This window comes from Salmo salar, chromosome ssa06 (genome assembly GCF_905237065.1).
Source record: "Salmo salar chromosome ssa06, Ssal_v3.1, whole genome shotgun sequence".
Classification (NCBI taxonomy): domain Eukaryota; kingdom Metazoa; phylum Chordata; class Actinopteri; order Salmoniformes; family Salmonidae; genus Salmo; species Salmo salar.
Window position 1 is genome coordinate 15,393,231 of NC_059447.1, and position 25,345 is coordinate 15,418,575.

Consider the following 25,345-nt stretch of genomic DNA (forward strand, 5'->3'; position numbering starts at 1 on the left):
TAGCAACCGGACCAAAACAGCGGTGAAATTTAGCGTTGCGCTTCAACATTCTTACTTGTTGTTGAAATTGACCCACTGTTTACTTTGTGCATCTACGTCATATCTGAGTACCTTTTTAAGTATCTACAAGCATGAAGTATAGCAGGTGATCTTATTACCTAGGTGTGGAGAATCATTATTTAGCCTAACTAGGTGAGAGAGCCTACCATTTAAGATAGGTGTTCATTTCTCAGATCTTTACTGCCTCTGTAGTTGTCGCTCGTTGGCTGTTGTGTTGCTCGTTGGCTGTTGTGTTGCTCGTTGGCTGTTGTGTCGCTCGTTGGCTGTTGTGTCGCTCGTTGGCTGTTGGTCTGTTGTGCCGCTGGTTGTTGGTCTTTCATCAGCATGCACCTCCACAGCCTAGTTTATCCACTTCATTAGGGAGCTGCCAATGCCTACCGCCGCCACGCTTCCTTTCAGGAATCAGCAGTGACAGGCTAAATCATTGGGTGGGTGGGTGTGTGTGTAATGTTTGTGTGCATGCATTGTGCGTTTTTAGTGAGTCATCTGTTTGTTTTAATACATTTTGTCTGAGTACATTTTGTCTGAGTGCATGTTTCTGTAGTGAATATCTTTGTGTGTGTGTTGGTGAGTCCGTCGGCTGAGTCTGTATAGGCCTATTACGAATAACGTCTTCTCTCAGCATCTGAACAAAGCCCGCGCCCCCGTTACGATAGTCCCCCTCAGTGTCGCTTAGTATTCAGAGAGGGAGGTGCTGCTGTAATCTGGATTCCAATGCGGGTTGCCGCAGGTTTTTGTTTGCTCTTACAGCCCTGATAATCTTGTTACACTGCTGTCAAGTGGAGGACGTGGCTTTCCCCCAACCTCTTCAACCCCACAACCCTATCCCCACCTCTCTAACTCCAACCCCACCACCTCAATCCCCCCCCCTCCCTAACACTCAACCCCACCTCCCCAACCCCCCCATCCCAAGTAGCACCATTTTGAGCCAGCAGAGCAGATGATGGAGGTATCCTTGAAGAATGACCCTCCTGCATGTCTCTTGGTGTGTCTCTGCTCAATGGACACACAACTAGGGCTGATCACATTTAGTCGAATGTTCGGGCTATAGGCTGTTGGTCCATCGGGATTTCTTTAGTCGAGCAGAAGCAAAAAATAATAATTGAATGGTGTTCAAGACACCAGTCGGATTCACACCTGTCAGAGTAGACTACTCCATTGTGGAGGCAGTGGAGATGGCACAGTCCATCACTAAGACATTTGCTGCTGAAATTGTAAATGGTTAGATAAGAACAATGGTGCAAGACAAAAATGTAAAAAAATCTATAACGAATGCGCTTTCTCCCTCGTTGGATAGCGGTCGCTGTCCGCGGTTCTGAAACGTCAGTGCGCTGTTGAATTGGCGCCTTTTCCTAGACCATGTTGCCATGTGTATAATAGCAAAGTCAACTAGCATATTGTTGTTGAGGAAAATGTGGCGGAGATAGGAGATGAGAAAAACAATTAAGGCATGTGCTGTTAAGAAGTGAGGAGCGGGGAAACACAAACAGCCTTATTCTAAAATTGATGACTTTGATTTAAAAAAAAAAATCTACACACACTACCCATAATGACAAAGAAAAAAACAGGTTTTTAGACATTTTTGCAATGTATTAAACATTTTAAACTGAAATATCACATTTACATAAGTGTTTCAGACCCTTTACTCAGTACTTTGTTGAAGCACCTTTGGCAACGACTACAGCCTTGATTCTTCTTGGGTACAAGCTTGGCACACCTGTATTTGGTGAGTTTGTCCCATTCTTCTCTGCAGATCCTCAAGTTCTGTCAGGTAGAATGGGAAGCGTCGCTGCACAGATGTTTTCAGGTCTTTCCAGAGATGTTCGATCGGGTTCAAGTCCAGGCTCTGGCTGGGCCACTCAAGGACATTTAGTGACTTGTCCCAAAGCCACTCCTGCATTGGAAGGTGAACCTTTGCCCCAGTCTGAGGTCCTGAGCACTCTGGAGCAGGTTTCCATCAAGGATCTCTCTGTACTTTGCGCCGTTCATCTTTCCCTCGATCCTGACTAGTTTCCAGTCCCTGTCGCTGAAAAACACCCCCACAGTATGATGCTGCCACCACGTGCTTCAGCGTAGGGATGGTATTGGCCAGGTGATGAGTGGTGCCAGGTTTCCTCCAGACGTGATGCTTGGCATTCAGGCCAAAGAGTTCAATCTTGGTTTCATCAAACTAGATAATCTTGTTTCTCGTGGTCAGAGAGTCCTTTAGGTGCCTATTGGCAAACTCCAAGCGGGCTGTCATGTGCCTTATATTTTTTTTTGGAGCAGTGGCTTCCGTCTGGCTACTCAACCATAATGTCCTGATTGGTGGAGTGCTGTAGAGGTGGTTGTCCTTCTGGAAGGTTCTCCCATCTCCACAGAGGAACTCTGGAGCTCTGTCAGAGTGACCATCAGGTTCTTGGTCACCTCTTTGACCAAGGCCCTTCTCCCCCGATTGCTCTGTTTGGCCGGGCGGCCAGCTCTATGAAGAGTCTTGGTGATTCCAAACTTCTTCCATTTTAAGAATGATGGAGGCCACTGTGTTTTGGGGGACCTTCAATGCTGCAGAAATGTTTTGGTACCCTTCCCCAGATCTGTGCCTCGACACAATCCTGTCTCGGAGCTCTACGGACAATTACTTTGACCCCATGGCTTGGTTTTTGCTCTGACATGCACTGTCAACTGTGGGACCTTATATACACAGATGTGCCTTTTCCGAATCCTGTCCAATCACAGGTGTTCTCCAATCAAGTTGTAGGAACATCTCAAGGATGATCAATGGAAACAGGATGGACCTGACCTCAATTTCGAGTCTCATAGCAAAGGGTCTGAATACTTCTGTAAATAATGTATTTCTGTTTTTATTTTTAATAAATGTTCAAACATATCTAAACCTGTTTTTGCTTTGTTATTGTGTGTACCTTGTACATCTACAGAAATAAGACAGATCCTGCTTCTGTTGGCTGGTTGAGTGTTTGTTTAATAGCCTACTGATTCTCTGAGGACCAAGCCTCACACAACCATATGTCAGATAAACAATTTCACAAATTCGTCTGTTTTTAATCTTTGCTGTTGTGTAATAAAGCCTTTAACTTTTTTTTTTTTTAACTATTATTTGAACAGCCTCTGGTATTACTTATTTAGTGTTTACACTTCCACATTTTCAGAAAAACAACATTTTCTAATAATAATAACCCTCCTTTTTCTTCATCTCCTTATTGTTATTATTATGATTATAATGATAATGATTTAAGATGGCGCCAACAGAGGGCTGCCTCGCTTCTAGTCCTTAGGAAACTCAAATCAAATTGTTTTGGTCACATACACATAGTTAGCAGATGTTAACGCGAGTGTAGCGAAATGCTTGTGCTTCTGGTTCAGACAGTGCAGTAATATCTAACAAATTCACAACGACTACCTTATACACACAAATGTAAAGGGATGAATAAGAATATATACATATAAATATATGGATGAGCGATGGTCGTGTGGCATAGGCCAGATGCAGTAGGTGGTTTAGAATACAGTATATACAGATGAGATGAGTAATGTATGATATGTAGACATTAAAGTGGCGTTTATTTAAAGTGACTAGTGATAGCTTTATTAAATCCATTTATTAAAGTGGCAAGAGATTTGAGTCTGTATGTTGGCAGCAGCCACTCTGTTAGTGATGGTTGTTTAACAGTCTGATGGCCTTGAGATTGAAAAACGGCTTCTGTCTCTCGTTCCCAGCTTTGATGCACCTGTACTGACCTCACCTTCTGGATGATAGCGGGGTGAACAGGCAGTGGCTCGGGTGGTTGTTGTCCTTGATGATCTTTTTGGCCTTCCTGTGACATCGGGTGCTGTAGGTTAGAGGTCGACCGATTTAATCGGAATGGCCGATTTAATTAGGGCCGATTTCAAGTTTTCATAACAATCGGTAATCGGTATTTTTGGACACCTTTATTTAACTAGGCAAGTCAGATTAAGAACACATTCTTATTTTCAATTACGCCCTAGGAAAGGGGGTTAACTGCCTTGTTCAGGGGGGATTCGGGGATTCGTTTTTGCAACCTTCCGGTTACTAGTCCAACGCTCTAACCACCTGCCTTACATTGCACTCCACGAGGAGCCTGCATGGCAGGCTGACTACCTGTTACGCGAGGGCAGCAAGAAGCCAAGGTAAGTTGCTAGCTAGCATTAAACTTATCTTATAAAAAACAATCAATCTTAACATAATCACTAGTCAACTACACATGGTTGATGATATTACTAGTTTATCTAGCGTGTCCTACGTTGCATATAATCGATGCGGTGCCTGTTAATTTCTCATTGAATCACAGCCTACTTCGACAAACTGGTGTTGATTTAACAAGCGCATTTGCGAAGAAAGCACTGTCGTTGCACCAATGTACCTAACCATCAATGCCTTTCTTTAAAATCAATACACAAGTATATAGTTAATATTGCCTGCTAACATGAAATTGTGTCACATCTCTAGCATTCATTGCACGCAGAGTCAGGGTATATGCAACAGTTTGGGCCGCCTGGCTCGTTGCGAACTAATTTGCAAGAATTTTACGTAATTATGACATACCATTGAAGGTTGTTCAATGTAACAGGAATATTTAGACTTAGGGATGCCACCCGTTAGATAAAATATGGACCGGTTCCGTATTTCACTGACGGAAAAAAACGTTTTGTTTTCGAGATGATAGTTTCCGGATTCGACCATATTAATGACCAAAGGCTCGTATTTCTGTGTGTTTATTATATTATAATTAAGTCTAGGATTTGATAGAGCAGTCTGACTGAGCGGTGGTAGGCAGCAGCAGGCTCGTAAGCATTCATTCAAACAGCACTTTCGTGCGTTTGCCAGCAGCTCTTCGCTGTGCTTCAAGCTGTTTATGACTTCAAGCCGGGTGGGTATAATTTGTGGAACGTTCCAACAGGAATCTATTCCAAAAACTTCGTAAATAACAAGGTTGCCAAAAAACAACGCATACAAAGTTGTATAGCGGCAGAATAAGATACCGGGTAGGGAGTGGTCTATTTCATTGCGTTTTTTCACTCATCGCGTTTATTCCGAAAAATGTCTGTCCTCACTCTGGTTGCCTATGGACAAACATTAAGAATAAGCTACGTGGTGAGTTGATGCCTATTCGGCAGCTAGTTAGCTAGGTTTGTATGCGTTGCGACTTTGTATGCGTTGTTGGTTGGCAACCTTTTACTTTACGTTTTTTGGACCAGATTCCTGTTGGAACGTTCCACAAATTATACCCACCCCTTCAAGCCTATCAACTCCTAAGATTAGGCTGGTGTAACTGAAATGGCTAGCTAGTTAGCGGGGTGCGCGCTAATAGCGTTTCAAACATCACTTGCTCTGAGACTTGGATTAGTTGTTCCCCTTCCTCTACATGGGTAACGCTGCTTCGAGGGTGGCTGTTGTCGGTGTTCCTGGCTCGAGCCCAGGTAGGAACGTGCAATAAGCTTAAAAACACAATTATAAAGGAATTGGCAACTCGTTCTCATTCTGAGAAATAAGGTAGGTAAGGTGATTTCAACATCTAAACAAAGTGGCCAGGCTAGCATGCTGTTCAAACTAGAGGTCGACCGATTAATCGGAATGGCCGATTAATTAGGGCCGATTTCAAGTTTTCAGAACAATCGTTAATCGGCATTTTTGGACACCATTATTTTATTTTATATTTTTTATACACCTTTATTTAACTAGGCAAGTCAGTTAAGAACACATTCTTATTTTCAATGACGGCCTAGGAACGGTGGGTTAACTGCCTTGTTCAGGGGCAGAACGACAGATGTTTACCTTGTCAGCTTGGGGATTCGTTTTTGCAACCTTCCGTTTACTAGTCCAACGCTCTAACCACCTGCCTTACATTGCACTCCACGAGGAGCCTGCGTGGCAGGCTGACTACCTGTTACGCGAGGGCAGCAAGAAGCCAAGGTAAGTTGCTAGCTAGCATTAAACTTATCTTATAAAAAACGATCAATCTTAACATAATCACTAGTTAACTACACATGGTTGATGATATTACTAGTTTATCTAGCATGTCCTGCGTTGCATATAATCGATGCGGTGCCTGTTAATTTCTCATTGAATCACAGCCTACTTCGACAAACGGGTGATGATTTAACAAGCGCATTTGCGAGAAAAAAAACTGTCGTTGCACCAATGTACCTAACCATAAACATCAATGCCTTTCTTTAAAATCAATACACAAGTATATATTTTTAAACCTGCATATTTAGTTAATATTGCCTGCTATCATGAATTTCTTATAACTAGGGAAATTGTGTCACTTCTCTTGCGTTCCGTGCAAGCAGTCAGGGTATATGCAGCAGTTTGGGCCGCCTGGCTCATTGCGAACTGTGTGAAGTCCATTTATTCCTAACAAAGGCCATAATTAATTATGACATAACATTGAAGGTTGTACAATGTAACAGCAATATTTAGACTTAGGGATGCCACCCGTTAGATAAAATACGGAACGGTTCCGTATTTCACTGAAACAATAAACATTTTGTTTTCGAAATTATAGTTTCCGGATTCGCCCATTTTAATGACCAAAGGCTTGTATTTCTGTGTGTTATTATGTTATAATTAAGTGTATGATTTGATAGAGCAGTCTGACTGAGCGATGGTAGGCACCAGCACGCTCGTAAGCATTCATTCAAACAGCACTTTCGTGCGTTTGCCAGCAGCTCTTCGCAATGCTTCAAGCATTGTGCTGTTTATGACTTCAAGCCCATCAACTCCCGAGATTAGGCTGGTGAAACCGATGTGAAATGGCTAGCTAGTTAGCGAGGTGCGCGCTAATAGCGTTTCAAACATCACTCGTTCTGAGACTTGGAGTAGTTGTTCCCCTTGCTCTGCATGGGTAACGCTGCTTCGAGGGTGGCTGTTGTCGATGTGTTCCTGGTTCGAGCCCAGGTAGGAGCGAGGAGAGGGACGGAAGCTATACTGTTACACTGGCAATACTAAAGTGCCTATAAGAACATCCATTAGTCAAAGGTATATGAAATGCAAATCGTATAGAGAGAAATAGTCCTAGAATTCCTATAATAACTACAACCTAAAACTTCTTACCTGGGAATATTGAAGACTCATGTTAAAAAGAACCACCAGCTTTCATATGTTCCCATGTTCTGAGCAAGGAACTTAAACGTTAGCTTTCTTACATGGCACATATTGCACTTTTACTTTTCTTCCAACACTTTGTTTTGCATTATTTAAATCAAATTGAACATGTTTCATTATTTATTTGAGGCTAAATTGATTTTATTGATGTATTATATTAAGTTAAAATAAGTGTTCATTCAGTATTGTTGTAATTGTCATTATTACAAATAAATAAATTTATTTTAAAAAATCGGCCGATTTAAATTGGTATCGTCTTTTTTTGGTCCTCCAATAATCTGTATCGGCGTTGAAAAATCATAATCGGTCGACCTCTACTGTAGGTGTCCTGGAGGGCAGGTAGTTTCCCCCCGGTGATGCGTTGTGCAGACTGCACTCTGCTATCCCGTCGATGTGGATAGGGGGGTGCTCCCTCTGCTGTTTCCTGAAGTCCACGATCATCAACTTTCTTTTGTTGACGTTGAGTGAGAGGTTATTTTCCTGACAACACACTCTGAGAGCCCTGACCTCCTCCCTGCAGGCTGTCTCGTCGTTGTTGGTAATCAAGCCTACTACTATTGTGTCGTCTACAAACTTGATGATTGAGTTGGAGGCGTGCATGGCCACGCAGTCACGAGTGAACAGGGAGTACAGGAGAGGGCTGAGAACACACCCCAGTGTTGAGGATCAGCGGGGTGGTGATGTTGTTTCCTACCTTCAGCACCTGGGGGTGCCCGTCAGGAAGTCCAGGACCCAGTTGCACAGGGCGGGGTTGAGACCTAAGGCCTCAAGCTTAACGATGAGCTTGAAGGGTACTATGGTGTTGAATGCTGAGCCATAGTCAATTAACAGCATTCTTACACGGGTATTCCTCTTGTCCAGATGGGATAGGGCAGTGTGATAGCGATTGCGTCGTCTGTGGACCTCTTGGAGTGGGTCTAGGGTATCAGGTAGGGTGGAGGTGATATGGTCCTTAACTAGTCTCTCAAAGCACTTCATGATGACAGAATTGAGTGCTACGGGGCGATAGTCGTTTAACCTCTTACATCTAGACGTTCCGCTAGCGGAACACCTGCTCCAATATCCAATGATGGGCGTGGCGCGAAATACAAATTCTTCTAAAATCCGAAAACTTCAATTTTTCAAACATATGACTATTTTACAGCATTTTAAAGACAAGACTCTCGTTAATCTAACCACACTGTCCGATTTCAAAAAGGCTTTACAACGAAAGCAAAACATTAGATTATGTCAGCAGAGTACCCAGCCAGAAATAATCAGACACCCATTTTTCAAGCTAGCATATAATGTCACAAAAAACAAAACCACAGCTAAATGCAGCACTAACCTTTGTTGATCTTCATCAGATGACAACCCTAGGACATTTTGTTATACAATGCATGAATGTTTTGTTCAATCAAGTTCATATTTATATCAAAACCCAGCTTTTTTACATTAGCATGTGACGTTCAGAACTAGCATACCCCCCGCAAACATCCGGTGAATTTACTAAATTACTCACGATAAACATTCACAAAAAACATAACAATTATTTTAAGAATTATAGATACAGAACTCCTCTATGCACTCGATATGTCCGATTTTAAAATAGCTTTTCGGTGAAAGCACATTTTGCAATATTCTCAGTAGATAGCCCAGCCATCACGGCTAGCCATTTAGACACCGACCAAGTTTAGCCCTGATCAAACTCCGATTTACTATTACAAAAGTTTCATTACCTTTGTTGTCTTCGTCAGAATGCACTCCCAGGACTGCTACTTCAATAACAAATGTTGGTTTGGTCCAAAATAATCCATCGTTATATCCAAATTGCGGCGTTTTGTTCGTGCGTTCCAAGACACTATCCGAAATGGTAAATCAGGGTCGCGAGCATGGCGCAATTCGTGACAAAAGATTTCTAAATATTCCATTACCGTACTTCGAAGCATGTCAACCGCTGTTTAAAATCCATTTTTATGCCATTTTTCTCGTAAAAAAGCGATAATATTCCGACTGGGAATCTCCGTTTAGCTAAACAGAGGAAAGCCTGAGTCTCACAGTACTGTAACCAGCCACTACCCAAACGCGCTACTTTGTTTCAGCCAGAGCCTGCAAAGCCACGATTCAGCATTTTGCCGCCTTCTGAGAGTCCATGTGAGCCGTAGAAAGTGTCACGTAAGAGCAGAGATCCCCTGTAATAGATAGAGATAATCAACAAGGCCAAGAAATGGTCAGACAGGGTACTTCCTGTACAGAATCTTCTCAGGTTTTGGCCTGCCAAATGAGTTCTGTTATACTCACAGACACCATTCAAACAGTTTTAGAAACTTTGGAGTGTTTTCTATCCAAAGCTAATAATTATATGCATATTCTAGTTTCTGGGCAGGAGTACTAATCAGATTAAATCGGGTACGTTTTTTATCCGTCCGTGAAAATACTGCCCCCTAGCCATAACAGGTTAACTCAGTTACCTTTGTTTTCTTGGGAACAGGAACAATGGTGGCCATCTTGAAGCATGTGGGCACATCAGACTGGGATAGGGATTGATTATGTCCGTAAACACACCAGCCAGCTGGTCTGCGCTTGCTCTGAGGAGGCGGCTAGGGATGTCGTCTGGGCCGGCAGCCTTGCGAGGGTTAACATGTTTAAATGTTTTACTCATGTTGGCCACGGAGAAGGAGAGCCCACAGGCTTTGGTAGCGGGCCATGTCAGTGGCACTGTTGTCCTCAAAGCGAGCAAAGAAGTTGTTTAATTTGAGAACGCACCCTTGTGGGGCCCCAGAGGCTGAAGAAATTTGGCTTGTAAAAAACTCACAAACTTTTACAGATGCACAGTTGAGAGCATCCTGTCGGGCTGTCGCAATAACATCTGCTAACCATGTGTATGTGACCAATACATTTTGAGTTGATAAGTCATGTTATCATTAGTAGGCTTAGTATAGCAGCCTTGTATAACCACCATCGAGCTGTAGTTCAAAATACCATAACTTATAGGCCTTATATAGGCTACTGTATCAATCAGTCATTTATCCGTTTATGTCATCACACAGCATATGAGTCATTCATGATTAGAAATGCTATCTAAGCATTTTCATAACAAAAAAAGTTAAAGCAACCCTTGAATAATTTGCGTAAACAATAAATAAACCGTTCCATTTCGTAAATTGCATTCACGAATGAATGCGACTGTTTTTTAGTCTTTGCTGTCATAAAGGCTTTACAAAAAAACTCAAGCGTACCAGAGAGTCTGTTGTAACGTTATTTATTTAGTGTTTACATTGTTCCAAATGGTCAGACAAATGATATTGTAATATAACTGCACCTGTTTGGCGTACTTAATATGCACGCAGCGCTTGCTCCTTACCTTATTTTTCTTGATCTCCGGTATTTCCACAACTTGTCACATTTATTCCACAAATCTGACTTCCCCTTTTATCTCCTAAGCAACTAGTAAACATTCCCGTTTCCAGTTTTTGTCATGTCTTCTGCATCCATTTGGCTGTCGCGTGTTCAGAGTTTGTTTATAAACAATTTATTGATGGGATTATGATATGCTATAGGTCAGGCCCTATTGGTCATGTGCATGTGATACATACCTGTGTCACGTAAAAAGAGCAAGGGTTGAGGGAATAGGGACTGTTTTTCCCTAAACAAATGAGGGATTTTGGTAACAGAACTTTTCAGTCAGAAATGGCTGTAATTATTCAGCTTCAGCAACATGGACATGGTGATAAACACTGATGTTCTGTAGTGGTCTCTGCAGTGTGGAGGAGAGAGACAATGGGTGCTGGTCACGCTGTCCTTTTTTCTTTTTTTTAACACAGTGCAGCAAGTCTGAGCACAATCAAATCAATTGCGGTCGGACTCCCTCTAGTCATTTGTGTCTTAATGATTTAGTCAAACAGTGCGCTTAAAGCGTCAGACAAGCTCTGTGCATATACTGTAGTTGATCTGATTAAAATACAGGATGTGCCTATATTTGGAACAAAACACGTTTAACAATTTCTACCAATCGATTTGGTTAATAGAACAGACGACTCTCGGTCGCCCATATATATTTTTCCGCGGACAGTTATAAACACTATATATATATATATATACAGCTGACTCACTATAACACAGGTGCGCACACACGTATTGAGCGACACGTGCGCGCGCCTACACACACACACTCAGGGAATGACAGTGATAAATATTCATCAAGGGGGCCATGGTGTAGGCTAGATACTGTGTAGGGTAACCAATAGCTCCTTGAACAAAGCCCCTCTCCCTCCTGATGCCGCTCTGCCTCGACACACCCCTGGAGAGTCCCTGTAACCAGGCCCCACCTACAAAGGGATGACATCGTTAAAGGCATGGGGCTAAAGGCCAGACGGACAGGGGACCAATCATGTCGCATCAGCATTTATTTATGGCTGTGTCCCGATTCTCCACCCTTCTCCCAAAGTGTACACTTGTTTTAGCCTAACAATGGTGGAAACTCACTCCTGCCAATGCTTACACCAATCATATGCTTTTAAATCCATGACGGGGAGTGTGCAAGTGCACACTTCTAGAAAAAGGACAGAGAATTGGGACTCTTTCTCATCTTAACCAACCCTCTCATACCACTCACTGTCCTCTGTAGGTTTATCAACATGGCCGACCCCCCCCTCACACCACTCACTGTCCTCTGTAGGTTTATCAACATGGCCGACCCCCTCACACCACTCACTGTCCTCTGTAGGTTTATCAACATGGCCGACCCCCCCTCACACCACTCACTGTCCTCTGTAGGTTTATCAACATGGCCGACCCCCCTCACACCACTCACTGTCCTCTGTAGGTTTATCAACATGGCCGACCCCCCCCTCACACCACTCACTGTCCTCTGTAGGTTTATCAACATGGCCGACCCCCCCCTCACACCACTCACAGTCCTCTGTAGGTTTATCAACATGGCCGACCCCCCCTCACACCACTCACTGTCCTCTGTAGGTTTATCAACATGGCCGACCCCCCCCTCACACCACTCACTGTCCTCTGTAGGTTTATCAACATGGCCGACCCCCCCCTCACACCACTCACTGTCCTCTGTAGGTTTATCAACATGGCCGACCCCCCCTCACACCAGTCACTGTCCTCTGTAGGTTTATCAACATGGCCGACCCCCCCTCACACCACTCACTGTCCTCTGTAGGTTTATCAACATGGCCGACCCCCCCCCTCACACCACTCACTGTCCTCTGTAGGTTTATCAACATGGCCGACCCCCTCACACCACTCACTGTCCTCTGTAGGATTATCAACATGGCCGACCCCCTCACACCACTCACTGTCCTCTGTAGGTTTATCAACATGGCCGACCCCCCTCACACCACTCACTGTCCTCTGTAGGTTTATCAACATGGCCGACCCCCCTCACACCACTCACTGTCCTCTGTAGGTTTATCAACATGGCCGACCCCCTCACACCACTCACTGTCCTCTGTAGGTTTATCAACATGGCCGACCCCCCCCTCACACCACACACTGTCCTCTGTAGGTTAATCAACATGGCCGACCCCCTCACACCACTCACTGTCCTCTGTAGGTTTATCAACATGGCCGACCCCCTCACACCACTCACTGTCCTCTGTAGGTCTGGCACTGTAATTGTAGAACTGTGTAACAGCCAATTTTATGGATGAAGACCATTCTTTTTTTATATAACTGTTCTAATACATTTTAGAAAATATTTGTATTACCTTTTATATTAAATATACCCAATAGCAGTAGTGTAAATGGACTATTATGAACAAATGTTTTTCTTCCTTAATTTACATTTAAGTCATTTAGCAGACGCTCTTATCCAGAGCGACTTACAAATTGGATCTGTGACTCCATCTCCTTCCTCCTTCAACATGCTCCCTTTGCTGCTGTAAAGTTAGCAGGATCTGTAGCTTAGTAAACACAGTGCTCTGGCTATACCTTTTTTATCCGCTTTACAGAGATGCTAAAACTATGCTAAAAGCCATCAACTCTGCTGTAATGAACTACCAAATGTCATTCTTGGTGAGTGTGGACATCTAAAGTGAATCCGAGACCCAGTGATGAGTAGTGACTTTGAGATCCATGCTAGGTTAGCGAATGTCAGATGTGTAGATGCACTGCAACTGCAGGACTACTGCTTGATAGTTGTTTACTGCGGTAGCTAGGCAAAGGAACACAACATGCTTTCATTTTTGACAAAATTTCAGTTTGTCCCAGTAGATTCACAGATTTATGTAACGAAATACGTAGCTTACGTGATGACGAAATGCGTAGCTTACGTGATGACGAAATGCGTAGCTTACGTGATGACGAAATGCGTAGCTTACGTGATGACGAAATGCGTAGCTTACGTGATGACGAAATACGTAGCTTACGTGATGACGAAATACGTAGCTTACGTGATGACGAAATACGTAGCTTACGTGATGACGAAATACGTAGCTTACGTGATGACGAAATACGTAGCTTACGTGATGACGAAATACGTAGCTTACGTGATGACGAAATACGTAGCTTACGTGATGACGAAATGCGTAGCTTACGCGATGGCGAAATACGTAGCTTACGCGATGACGAAATACGTAGCTTACGCGATGACGAAATGCGTAGCTTACGCGATGACGAAATACGTAGCTTACGCGATGACGAAATACGTAGCTTACGCGATGACGAAATGCGTAGCTTACGTGATGACGAAATGCGTAGCTTACGTGATGACGAAATGCGTAGCTTACGCGATGACGAAATACGTAGCTTACGCGATGACGAAATGCGTAGCTTACGTGATGACGAAATACGTAGCTTACGTGATGACGAAATACGTAGCTTACGTGATGGCGAATATGCAAGGAATTCATATTTTTTTTACTTATGGCAATCATCTCGTATTAATAATTTGATCAAAAGGTCTAGAATGGTCTTACATTAGATTCCATTAGGCAATATATTGGCAAAAATTTTAAGAAACAAATTCTAGAGCTTGTCGTGTTTTTACTCGGGGGGTGAATTGCGACACAGCAAACTAGCGACTAATATGCTTGATACCACTGTGAAGTCCCAGACATCAGAGTGCAAAATAGAGAAGTTGCAATCTGAACTTCACGCTAAAAAAAATTGGTAATTTCTACATGACTAGCATATGGATAGCATGACGGACGCACAGTCAGTCCTACCTAAGGGTGTGCAGTTCGTGTCCATGCTGCTCTCTGGTGTGAGAGCGGCCCAAGCACCCAAACTAGCTCCTATTGCAGCTAAAGGGACAGGTACAGGTACTAATCCCAAACAACCCACAAAGCGTGGTTGTGATTCCTGTAGGCGCTGTTGGAACGTAGGCAGAGGAAATCCTCCTGCACATCTCAGGCAGCCTGCCGGCCCGTGGAGTAAAACCAGCTATTCAGTTAGTTATTGGAACTCCTGTCACAGAAGTGATCATACGATGCAGAGATGATGAGATTTAGGGAGAGGCAGACAGTCTTGATGGGTGTTTTGAAGGTTGGACTGGTGGTGTTCCAAATAGCACCTTATTCCCTATACAGTGTACTCCTTTTGAACTGAGCCCTATGTGACCTAGTCAAAAGTAGTGCACTACATGGGGAATAGGGTGCCATTTGGGATATATGCGATGGCTCTGGTCGTGCTAGTTCAACTTCTTTAACTGTCCTAATTGGCTCCTTGGTCGGTCCTTGCTGAGATCAGGGTTTTTATCTTCTTTTCAGTTCCTCCAAATGTGTTGAGAGTGCATTTTTCACAAGGCTGTTTATACCTCTCTCTCTCTCGCTCTCTCTGCTCAGTGTCTCTGTCTCTCCTCCCCAATCTCTCTTTCTCCTCCTTTCACTGGGGTTGAGCGGCCACACTCAGCGCTTTCCATTTCCTGTGGGTGTAATGTCTCTCCTCTACGAGCAACAAGCAATCAGCTCTGGTTTTGTCAGCATTCTTCCAGGGCGATTCATAAAAATGCAGCGTGCACCTACAAAAGACGCTCCGTGTCCCCCATCCGTCCCTCCCTCCCCCTCCCCCGCCATCCCTTCTCCTGAGCCGTGGCTCTGCCTCCGTTCTCTTGGCGTACACACAAGGTGAAGTCGTTTATGGGAGGTAAATCATTTGTGTGTGAGGAGGACGTTGGTGCCCAATGCTCCGTCCTCTGCTGTGAATGTTAGAGGGTGAACCTGTCAGATGCAAGGTTGCCGCCTAGTCCCAGTCCAATCACTTGCTGTCTTTTGTGTGCGCCTGCTAGTGGAATGGCCCGTGTGTGTGTGTGTGCACTTTTTTTGCACTATCATGTAAGGTCATTTGGAACTAGAATGGACATGAATCTTCGTGGTGCTGGCCTGTCACCCTGCAGCTGTGTGGCTGAACGTGGTGCTGGCCTGTCACCCTGCAGCTGTGTGGCTGAACGTGGTGCTGGCCTGTCACCCTGCAGCTGTGTGGCTGAACGTGGTGCTGGCCTGTCACCCTGCAGCTGTGTGGCTGAACGAGGTGCTGGCCTGTCACCCTGCGGCTGTGTGGCTGAACGTGGTGCTGGCCTGTCACCCTGCAGCTGTGTGGCTGAATGAGGTGCTGGCCTGTTACCCTGCAGCTGTGTGGCTGAACGTGGTGCTGGCCTGTCACCCTGCAGCTGTGTGGCTGAACGTGGTGCAGGCCTGTCACCCTGCAGTTCTGTGGCTGAACGAGGTGCTGGCCTGTCACCCTGCACAGCTGTGTCACGAAATTCTCCTCAACTTGGAAACCAGGCCGACAGAGTTGTCCACTTGTTTTGCCTTCAAGACAATTCTGCTCTGTTCTCTGCTTTTGAACAATGTTACCTGTGCAAAGTACACAGATTGTAGATTTGGCAGCCTTTCACTTTAAGTCTCATCACTAACCCTACTAGTATAGCCAAGCTACACCAGCTGTAAAGAGAAGGTAGCCTGGGCCCGTGGGACTAGGACTATAGGCTACCTGACTGTCTCTCATCATCCATTAGTCTATCTGTGCATCATATTTAGGGTGGCACATTTTGGGGAATATTCAGGTGGAAACTTTCTGTAGAATTGCCTTATGTGTATCCCACAAAAAAGGTTCACTGTTATAAGCTAACTTTTTTGTTGTTGATGAATTTAAGCAAATTTCCAGGGCTTAACTTCCCATGGAAAATTTCCCAGAAAGTTTCCGACCCTTTGCAACCCTAATCATATTTCTATATCCCATTATCTCTGTAATATTTTGGAAGGCTATCTGGTGGGGACTCAGTAGAGGAACTACTGGTGTGTGTTACTGTCTATTATTTATAGCCTCAACTAGATGGAAATATGCCTTATCTATTTGTACTGACTGTGGAATGGAATGTTAGGGGTTAGCCTACTAGCTAGCGGAGAGAAAACACTGTTAGGCTATTCCATGAGGGTATTTGAAAGGGAAGCATCAAGAATGCGAGCCACAATGTGACCCTGTGTTCCATTCCTCCACTGCCTGTGTGATTGTGTCGTATCCAGGTCATTTTTAACAAGTGGCCTGTCTCATCCCGTTTGGCTCAGGTGAGCTGTCGTTTCCACCTGTAGCCCCCCGCCCATTGTTGCCATGGCAACGCCTTGGCCGCACTTCAGTACGACTACTCATCTCTCTGTTTGTCTTTCTGTTTCTCCATCGTCTCTGCTGTGTGTAGTCTACACATCCTCTCACGCTTCGTCTCACATATTTACAGCTATTTGCAAAATTGAGGTGTTAGCCATCACGATTACACGCACACACATGCAGCCAAGCGCTACTCTCACACGTGTGTGTGTTGGCTGTGCTCGGCATGAGTAAAGCAGTTCGTCAAGGGCCACTGCTCTACTCAGTCACAAGCTTGTGTCCTGCTACCCTCTGACACTGTGACAAGGCTCACACTCACTGTGGACCAGCTCAGCTGGAAGGGGTTCCGGAATACTACACATTAGGATGTATTCATAGGTGGAAACTTTCCATGGGATTTATCAGGAATATATGGGAATTAACAGAAATATATGCAAATTAATATTAATACTGTTTAAATGAAGATGTTTTTTGCATTGGATATATTTACCATATCATATGGAAACAGAATCCTTTTATCTTATCATAAGTAGACATAATTGCAAATGATTGAATCCTTTCAATAGAAATAAAAAACGATTTAGTTATGAATCGAACTTTAATTAAATGAGTTGACTCTTCACCTGGGATGATTTCACTGAACAACAAAAGAAAGGGAATATTGAATGATCTCCAATGATCCATCACATCTCCCAAAAATGTTTTCAACATAAATCTGTAAAATGATAGTCTAGAAACTAAAGCTTTGGTTGTCTTCCTCTCAGGCTTCCATGTCTTCTCCCTGGACCTCCTCAATGTCCACCTCTTGAACATCAAACTCTGAGGCCTCACCTTCACTGTCACTTTCCAACCTTGTTGAGGATGGCTCGTTGTCAGGCTCAAAAAGCCTCACATTTTCCTGGATGATCACCAATTTCTCAACCCTTGTATTATAACAGCCTGGTGTGTGTGTGTGTGTGTGATGAGGTGGCTGATGTTGGTGGGATTTGGAGGATGATTGAGGCAACAGGGGAAAGAGCCTCAGATCCACAAAGTCCCTTCTTACCAGGTGGCTGATGAGATATGTTGGCACGACTACCATATTGCATCTCCATCCCAAAGCCCTTGCTTGGAAGTATACTTCGCCAGACTGCCAAGAACCTTGCCCCCATCCAGGCCAAGGTGGCGAGACACAGTAGTGATGGCACCATAGGACTTGTTGAGCTCTGCACCAGACAGGATGCTCTTGCCAGCATACTTGGGGTCCAACATGTACGCTGTGGTGTGTATGGGCTTCAGGCAGAAGTCTTCACGCTTTTTGATGTATTTCAGAACTGCAGTTTCCTCTGCTTGGAGCAACAGTGAAGTGGGCCGGGCAGTACGGATTTCTTCTCTTACATCTGCAAGTAGAGTCTGAACATCAGACAGGATGGCATTGTCTCCCTCAATCCATGCAATGGCTACTGCTATAGGTTTCAGGAGTTTCAGGCTGCTTACCACTCTCTCCCAAAATATATCATCCAGGAGGATCCTTCTGGTGGGGCTGTCCATATCGGCAGACTGTGATATGGCCATTTTTTTGAGAGACTCCTTCCCCTCCAGGAGACTGTAAAACATGATGACAACACCACCCCAATGGGTGTTGCTGGGCAGCTTCAATGTGGTGCTCTTATTCTTCTCACTTTGCTTGGTGAGGTAGATTTGCTGCTATAACTTTATGACCCTTCACATACCTAACCACTTCCTTGGCTCTCTTGTAAAGTGCATCCATTGTTTTCAGTGCCATGATGTCCTTGAGTAGATTCAATGCATGAGCAGCACAGCCAATGGGTGTGATGTGAGGTTAGGACTCCTCCACTTTAGACCAAGCAGCCTGCATGTTCGCTGCATTGTCTGTCCCCAGTGCAAATACCTTCTGTGGTCCAAGGTCATTGATGACTGCCTTCAGCTTATCTGCAATGTAGAGACCGGTGTGTCTGTTGTCCCTTGTGTCTGTGCTCTTGTAGAATACTGGTTGAGGGGTGGAGATGATGTAGTTAATTATTCCTTGCCCACGAACATTCGACCACCCATCAGAGATGAGTTCAATACAGTCTGCTTTCTCTACGATTTGCTTGATCTTCACTTGATCTCTGTTGAACTCTGCATCCAGCAAATAAGTAGATAAAGCATGTCTGGTTGGAGGGGTGTATGCTGGGCGAAGAACATTCAGAAATCTCTTCCAATACACATTGCCTGTGAGCATCAGAGGTGAACCAGTTGCATACACAGCTCGAGCAAGACATTCAGCAGCATTTCTCTGACTACATTCCTCCATTGAGTCAAATAAACTTGTGATTCCAGGAGGACCATGGGCTGTTGCTATCGATAAGGTGTCTGATTCATAATTTTCACCTCAAATAGAAGTAAGGGGACTTTTGTAAGAGGTTGCTTGTTGTGATTGCTGAGGGAACTTTATGCACTTGGCCAGATGATTCTGCATCTTTGTTGCATTCTTCACATATGATTTGGCACAGTATTTGCAAATGTACTCAGCTTTTCCTTCAACATTAGCTGCAGTGAAATGTCTCCACACATCAGATAGTGCCTGGGGCATTTTCCTGTAAAGGTTAGAAAAATTGATTAAAAAACTAACAAATACAATTCCATGTACAGATAAATAGTTAAGCAGTTAGATAAATGTTTTATCTTACAAAAGGAGTTGTTTAAAACCTATTAGGGATAGGTGTTCCGCTAGCCAGTGAAATTGCAGAGCGACAAATTCAAATAACAGAAATCTCATAATAAAAATTCCTAAAACATACAAGTGTTATACATCAGCTTAACTTCTCAGGGCTACGTGGGACGCTACCGTCCCACCCACGGTTCACACTATTCAACAACCAGTGAAATATCAGGGTGGCAAATTCAAAACAACAAAATGTCATAATTCAAATTTCTCAAACATACAACTATTTTACACCATTTTAAAGATACACCTCTCCTTAATCCAACCACATTGTCCGATTTCAAAAAGGCTTTACGGCGAAAGCATAAAGTTAGAAAACCAGAAATACAGCTAAAATTAAGCACTAACCTTTGACGATCTTCATCAGATGACACTCCTAGGACTCAATGTTACACAATACATGTATGTTTTGTTCGATAAAGTTAATATTTATATCCAAAAATCCCATTTTACATTGGCGCGTGATGTTTGCCTCAAACTGCCGGTGAATCAGCACAACAATTTACAAAAATACTCATCATAAATGTTGATAAAATATTAAACTGTTATTCAAAGAATTATAGATAAACATCTCCTTAACTTCTCTGGGCTAGGCGGGACGAATTCGTCCCACCTACGCAACAGCCAGTCTAATCCAGTGGCGCGATTTTCAAATACCTTAGAAATGCTATTACTTCAATTTCTCAAACATATGACTATTTTACAGCTATTTAAAGACAAGACTCTCGTTAATCTAACCACACTGTCCAATTTCAAAAAGGCTTTACAACGAAAGCAAAACATTAGATTATGTCAGCAGAGTACCCAGCCAGAAATAATTAGACACCCATTTTTCAAGCTAGCATATAATGTCACAAAAACCCAAACCACAGCTAAATGCAGCACTAACCTTTGATGATCTTCATCAGATGACAACCCTAGGACATTATGTTATACAATACATGCATGTTTTGTTCAATCAAGTTCATATTTATATCAAAAACCAGCTTTTTACATTGGCATGTGACGTTCAGAACTAGCATACCCCCCGCAAACTTCCGGGAATTTACTAACAATTTACTAAATTACTCACGATAAACGTTCACAAAAAGCATAACAATTATTTTAAGAATTATAGATACAGAACTCCTCTATGCACTCGATATGTCCGATATTAAAATAGCTTTTTGGTGAAAGCACATTTTGCAATATTCTAAGTACATAGCCCAGCCATCACGGGCTAGCTATTTAGACACCCGGCAAGTTTAGCCTTCACCAAAATCAGATTTACTATAACAAAAGTTTGATTACCTTTTGTTGTCTTCGTCAGAATGCACTCCCAGGACTGCTACTTCAATAACAAATGTTGGTTTGGTCCAAAATAATCCATCGTTATATCTGAATAGCGGCGTTTTGTTCGTGCGTTCCAGAAACTAATTCCAACTAACCACTGGTGTCCCCCAGGGCTCTGTTCTAGGCCCTCTCCAATTCTCGCTATACACCAAGTCACTTGGTTCTGTCATATCCTCACATGGTCTCTCCTATCATTGCTATGCAGACGACACACAATTAATCTTCTCCTTTCCCCCTTCTGATAACCAGGCGGCGAATCGCATCTCTGCATGTCTGTCAGACATATCAGTGTGGATGACGGATCACCACCTCAAGCTGAACCTCGGCAAGACGGAGCTGCTCTTCCTCCCGGGGAAGGACTGCCCGTTCCATGATCTCGCCATCACGATTGACAACTCCCTTGTGTCCTCCTCCCAGAGTGCTAAGAACCTTGGCGTGATCCTGGACAACACCCTGTCGTTCTCCACTAACATCAAGGAGGTGACCCGATCCTGTAGGTTCATGCTCTACAACATTCGCAGAGTACGACCCTGCCTCACACAGGAAGCGGCGCAGGTCCTAATCCAGGCACTTGTCATCTCCCGTCTGGATTACTGCAACTCGCTGTTGGCTGGGCTCCCTGCCTGTGCCATTAAACCCCTACAACTCATCCAGAACGCCGCAGCCCGTCTGGTGTTCAACCTTCCCAAGTTCTCTCACGTCACCCCGCTCCTCCGCTCTCTCCACTGGCTTCCAGTTGAAGCTCGCATCCGCTACAAGACCATGGTGATTGCCTACGGAGCTGTGAAGGGAACGGCACCTCCATACCTTCAGGCTCTGATCAGGCCCTACACCCAAACAAGGGCACTGCGTTCATCCACCTCTGGCCTGCTGGCCCCCCTACCTCTGAGGAAGCACAGTTCCCGCTCAGCCCAGTCAAAACTGTTCGCTGCTCTGGCACCCCAATGGTGGAACAAGCTCCCTCACGATGCCAGGACAGCGGAGTCAATCACCACCTTCCGGAGACACCTGAAACCCCACCTCTTTAAGGAATACCTAGGATAGGATAAAGTAATCCTTCTAACCCCCCCCCTTAAAAGATTTAGATGCACTATTGTAAAGTGGTTGTTCCACTGGATATCATAAGGTGAATGCACCAATTTGTAAGTCGCTCTGGATAAGAGCGTCTGCTAAATGACTTAAATGTAATGTAAATGTAAATAAATAGCATTATAAATATTCACTTACCTTTGATCTTCATCAGAAGGCACTTCCAGGATTCCAGGTCCACAATAAATGTTGTTTTGTTCGATAAAGTCCATCATTTATGTCCAAATACCTCCTTGATGTTTGCGCGTTCAGTAAGCTACTCCAAATGTAGGAAGCGTGCCGAAAATTTCACAATGAAAAGTCAAAAAAAGTTATATTTACGTTCGTAGAAACATGTCAAACGTTGTATAGCATCAATCTTTAGGGCCTTTTTAACATAAATCTTCAATAATATTCCAACCGGACGATTCCAGTGTCTTGAAAAACGTTATGGAACACAGCTACCTCATCACGTGAATGCGCGCCACCGAAGTCATATCATTTTCTGAGTCACCAAATTCCTGGCCTTCTTGTTCGCTCTCTGTTCACTGCAAAAGCCTGAAACAAGGTTCTAAAGACTGTTGACATCTAGTGGAAGCCCTAGGAAGTGCAAAATGAACCCTAAGTCACTGTGTGTTAGATAGGCAATGACTTGAAAAGACTACAAGCATCAGATTTCCCACTTCCTGGTTGGATTTTTCTCAGGTTTTTGCCTGCCATATGAGTTCTGTCATACTCACAGACATCATTCAAACAGTTTTAGAAACTTCAGTGTTTTCTATCCAAATCTACTAACAATATGCAAATATTTGACTCTGGGCCCGAGTATTAGGCAGTTTACTCTGGGCGCGCTTTTCATCCGAAATCGAAAATACTTCCCCCTATACCTTAAAAAGTTAAAGATAAACTTCTTGTTAATCCAACTGCTGTGTCAGATTTCAAAAAGGCTTTACGGCAAAAGCAAACCATGCGATTATCTGAGAACAGCGCCCAGTAACCAGCCAAGTAGAGGAGTAACTGTCAGGGATTTCTTCGTCGTCAGACGATATAGCGAAATCATCGTCGGAAAAAGAGGACCAATATGCAGCAGAGTTGAGATAGTTCATTTTGAACATTTAATAAACTCAAAAATGAACAAACAAAATAACAAAACTAACTCACGATTACTAGACAGTCCTGTTAGGCTCACACACGCTAAACAAGAAACAATCTCCCACAAACACACCCAACTAATATAGGACTTCCAATCAAAGGCAACACCACACAGCTGCCTTCAATTGGAAGTCCACCCCAATTAACTAAACATAGACATACAACCAGCTAGATCAACATAGAAATACGTAAACAAGGAACAGTGCCCAAAAACCCCGGAATACTTAAATCAAATGCCCTAACTACAAAAACACCACCCTGAACCACATAAAACAAATACCCTCTGCCACGTCCTGACCAAACTACAATAACAATTAACCCTTACTGGCCAGGACGTGACAGTAACAGAAGTCAGAAATAGCAATAAAATTAATCACTTACCTTTGATCTTCATATGGTTGCACTCACAAGACTCCATGTTACACAATAAATGTTCGGGTTTTTTTTCTTCGATAAAGTCCCTCTTTATGTCCAAAAACCTCCGTCTGGCCACTCTTATCATAAAGGCATGATTTGGTGGAGTGCTGCAGAGGTGGTTGTCCTTCTGGAAGGTTCTCCCATCTCCACAGAGAAACTCTGGAGCTCTGTCAGTGACCATTGGGTTCTTGGTCACCTCCCTGACAAGGCCCTTCTCCCCCGTTGCGCAGTGTGGCCAGCTCTATGAAGACTCTTGGTGGTTCCACACTTCTTCCATTTAAGAATGGTTCTTAGGGACCTTCAATGCTGCAGAAATGTTTCGGTACCCTTCCCCAGATCTGTGCCTCGACACAATCCTGTCTTGGAGCTCTACAGACAATTTCTTCGACCTCATGTCTTGGTTTTGGATCTGACATGCACTGTCAACTGTGGGACCTTATATAGACAGGTGTGTGCCTTTCCAAATCCTGTCCAATCATTTAAATTGACCACAGATGGACTCCAATCAAGTTGTAGAAACATCAATGATGATCAATGGAAACAGGATGCACCTGGCCTCAATTTCGAGTATCATAGCAAAGGGTCTGAATACTTATGTAAATAAGGTATTTCATTTTTTTTTATTTTTTTTTTTTTTAAGTTGCAAACAATTCTAAAAACCTGTTTTCGCTTTGTCATTATGGGGTATTTTGTGTAGATTGAGGATTTACATTTTATTTAATCCAGTTTAGAATAAGGCTGTAATGTAACAATGTTGAAAAAGTCAAGGAGTCTGAATACTTTCAGAATGCACTGTATGTGTGTGTGATGGGATGTATAGACACTATGGACAGTATGTGGATAGAATATATAGTATATCTGAAGAATACGTAGGATAGAATAGTAATAGTTGAATAGGATGGACTTGACTAGAATACAGTTTCCCTCCCCAATCATCTCGTATTCGTTAGTCACCAAATGGGGATGGACTACCTGAACTTGTCAAATAATAAACGCTTGTCTTTTAAATATGTTTTAAACATTTTCCGTGGACAATGGACATTCCCCATGTGTGTTAGAGCTGTTAGTCTGAGGTGTCAGGACTGGTACATACAGTAGGTTATTTCTGAGGTGTGTGTGTTAGAGCTGTTTGTCTGAGATGTTAGTCTGAGGTACATACAGTAGGATGGTGACTTTTTCAGTTGGTGTTTCCTGTCTGGTGGCTGCTCGTTGAGGAAGTTCCCCGCTGATGGTTTTGTTTTCTAATAAATCAAAGTGACAGTCGCTACTGCTGTAGTTGTGCCAAACCGTCAAATGCCAACTGTCCTTTAGTTCACAGTTGCTCAAATGATTGGCCTGCCTGTTTCTGATTGGCCTGCCTGTTTCTGATTGGCCGCCTGTTACTGATTGGCCTGCCTGTTACTGATTGGCCTGCCTGCCTGTTACTGTTAGCAGAAGATCTGCAGTCTCTGCTCCATCTCTGAAAACTAATGGCTCCGTCACAATGTGCCTTTCCTCTATTCCGCACAATCTATCTCCTCGATTCCTTCTCAACCGTATTAGAGAATTTCCCAGGTCCTTCCTCTCTGACCTTTTCCTTCAATGGATTTTGAGTTTGAGGAACATCATTTTTTTGAGCACCTTTCCTGTTCTTCTCATGTTCTTCTATATTTGATGTGAACTCTCAGTGAAAACTCACTGTTCTTCTCCTCTGGCTATATGGATTCTTATTGAAGTTCTTCTCTTCCACAGACCAACAAGTGGTGTAGTTGGAAGCGGCTCTCGTGGCATGACTACTACAAACAAGGGAAACAAAGCCTTGAAGGTAAACTTACCAAAGAAGTACAGAGACCCCTACCTTAACCTTTGTCTCTCTCACACTGTCAGTGTGGGGAGAAAAGGTATGTTCTTCTTACCATCTGTACTCTAGTTATAATTGTTTGTTTGTCATCACTCGTCTTCCTCCT

General features: G+C 43.5%; 1 protein-coding gene across 4 annotated transcripts in view; it reads left to right on the plus strand.

Annotated features, from left to right (window-relative positions):
* Positions 1-25,345, plus strand: part of LOC106606437 (transcription factor MafG) — a 45,015-nt gene that overhangs the window by 11,850 nt on the left and 7,820 nt on the right. For all 4 annotated transcript variants that reach the window (XM_014202641.2, XM_014202640.2, XM_014202638.2 and 1 more), the window contains exon 2: positions 25,131-25,203. In XM_014202641.2, coding sequence (XP_014058116.1) covers positions 25,168-25,203 — 36 coding nt within the window. In that variant the 5' untranslated portion in view covers positions 25,131-25,167. The remainder of the gene's footprint in view (positions 1-25,130; positions 25,204-25,345) is intronic.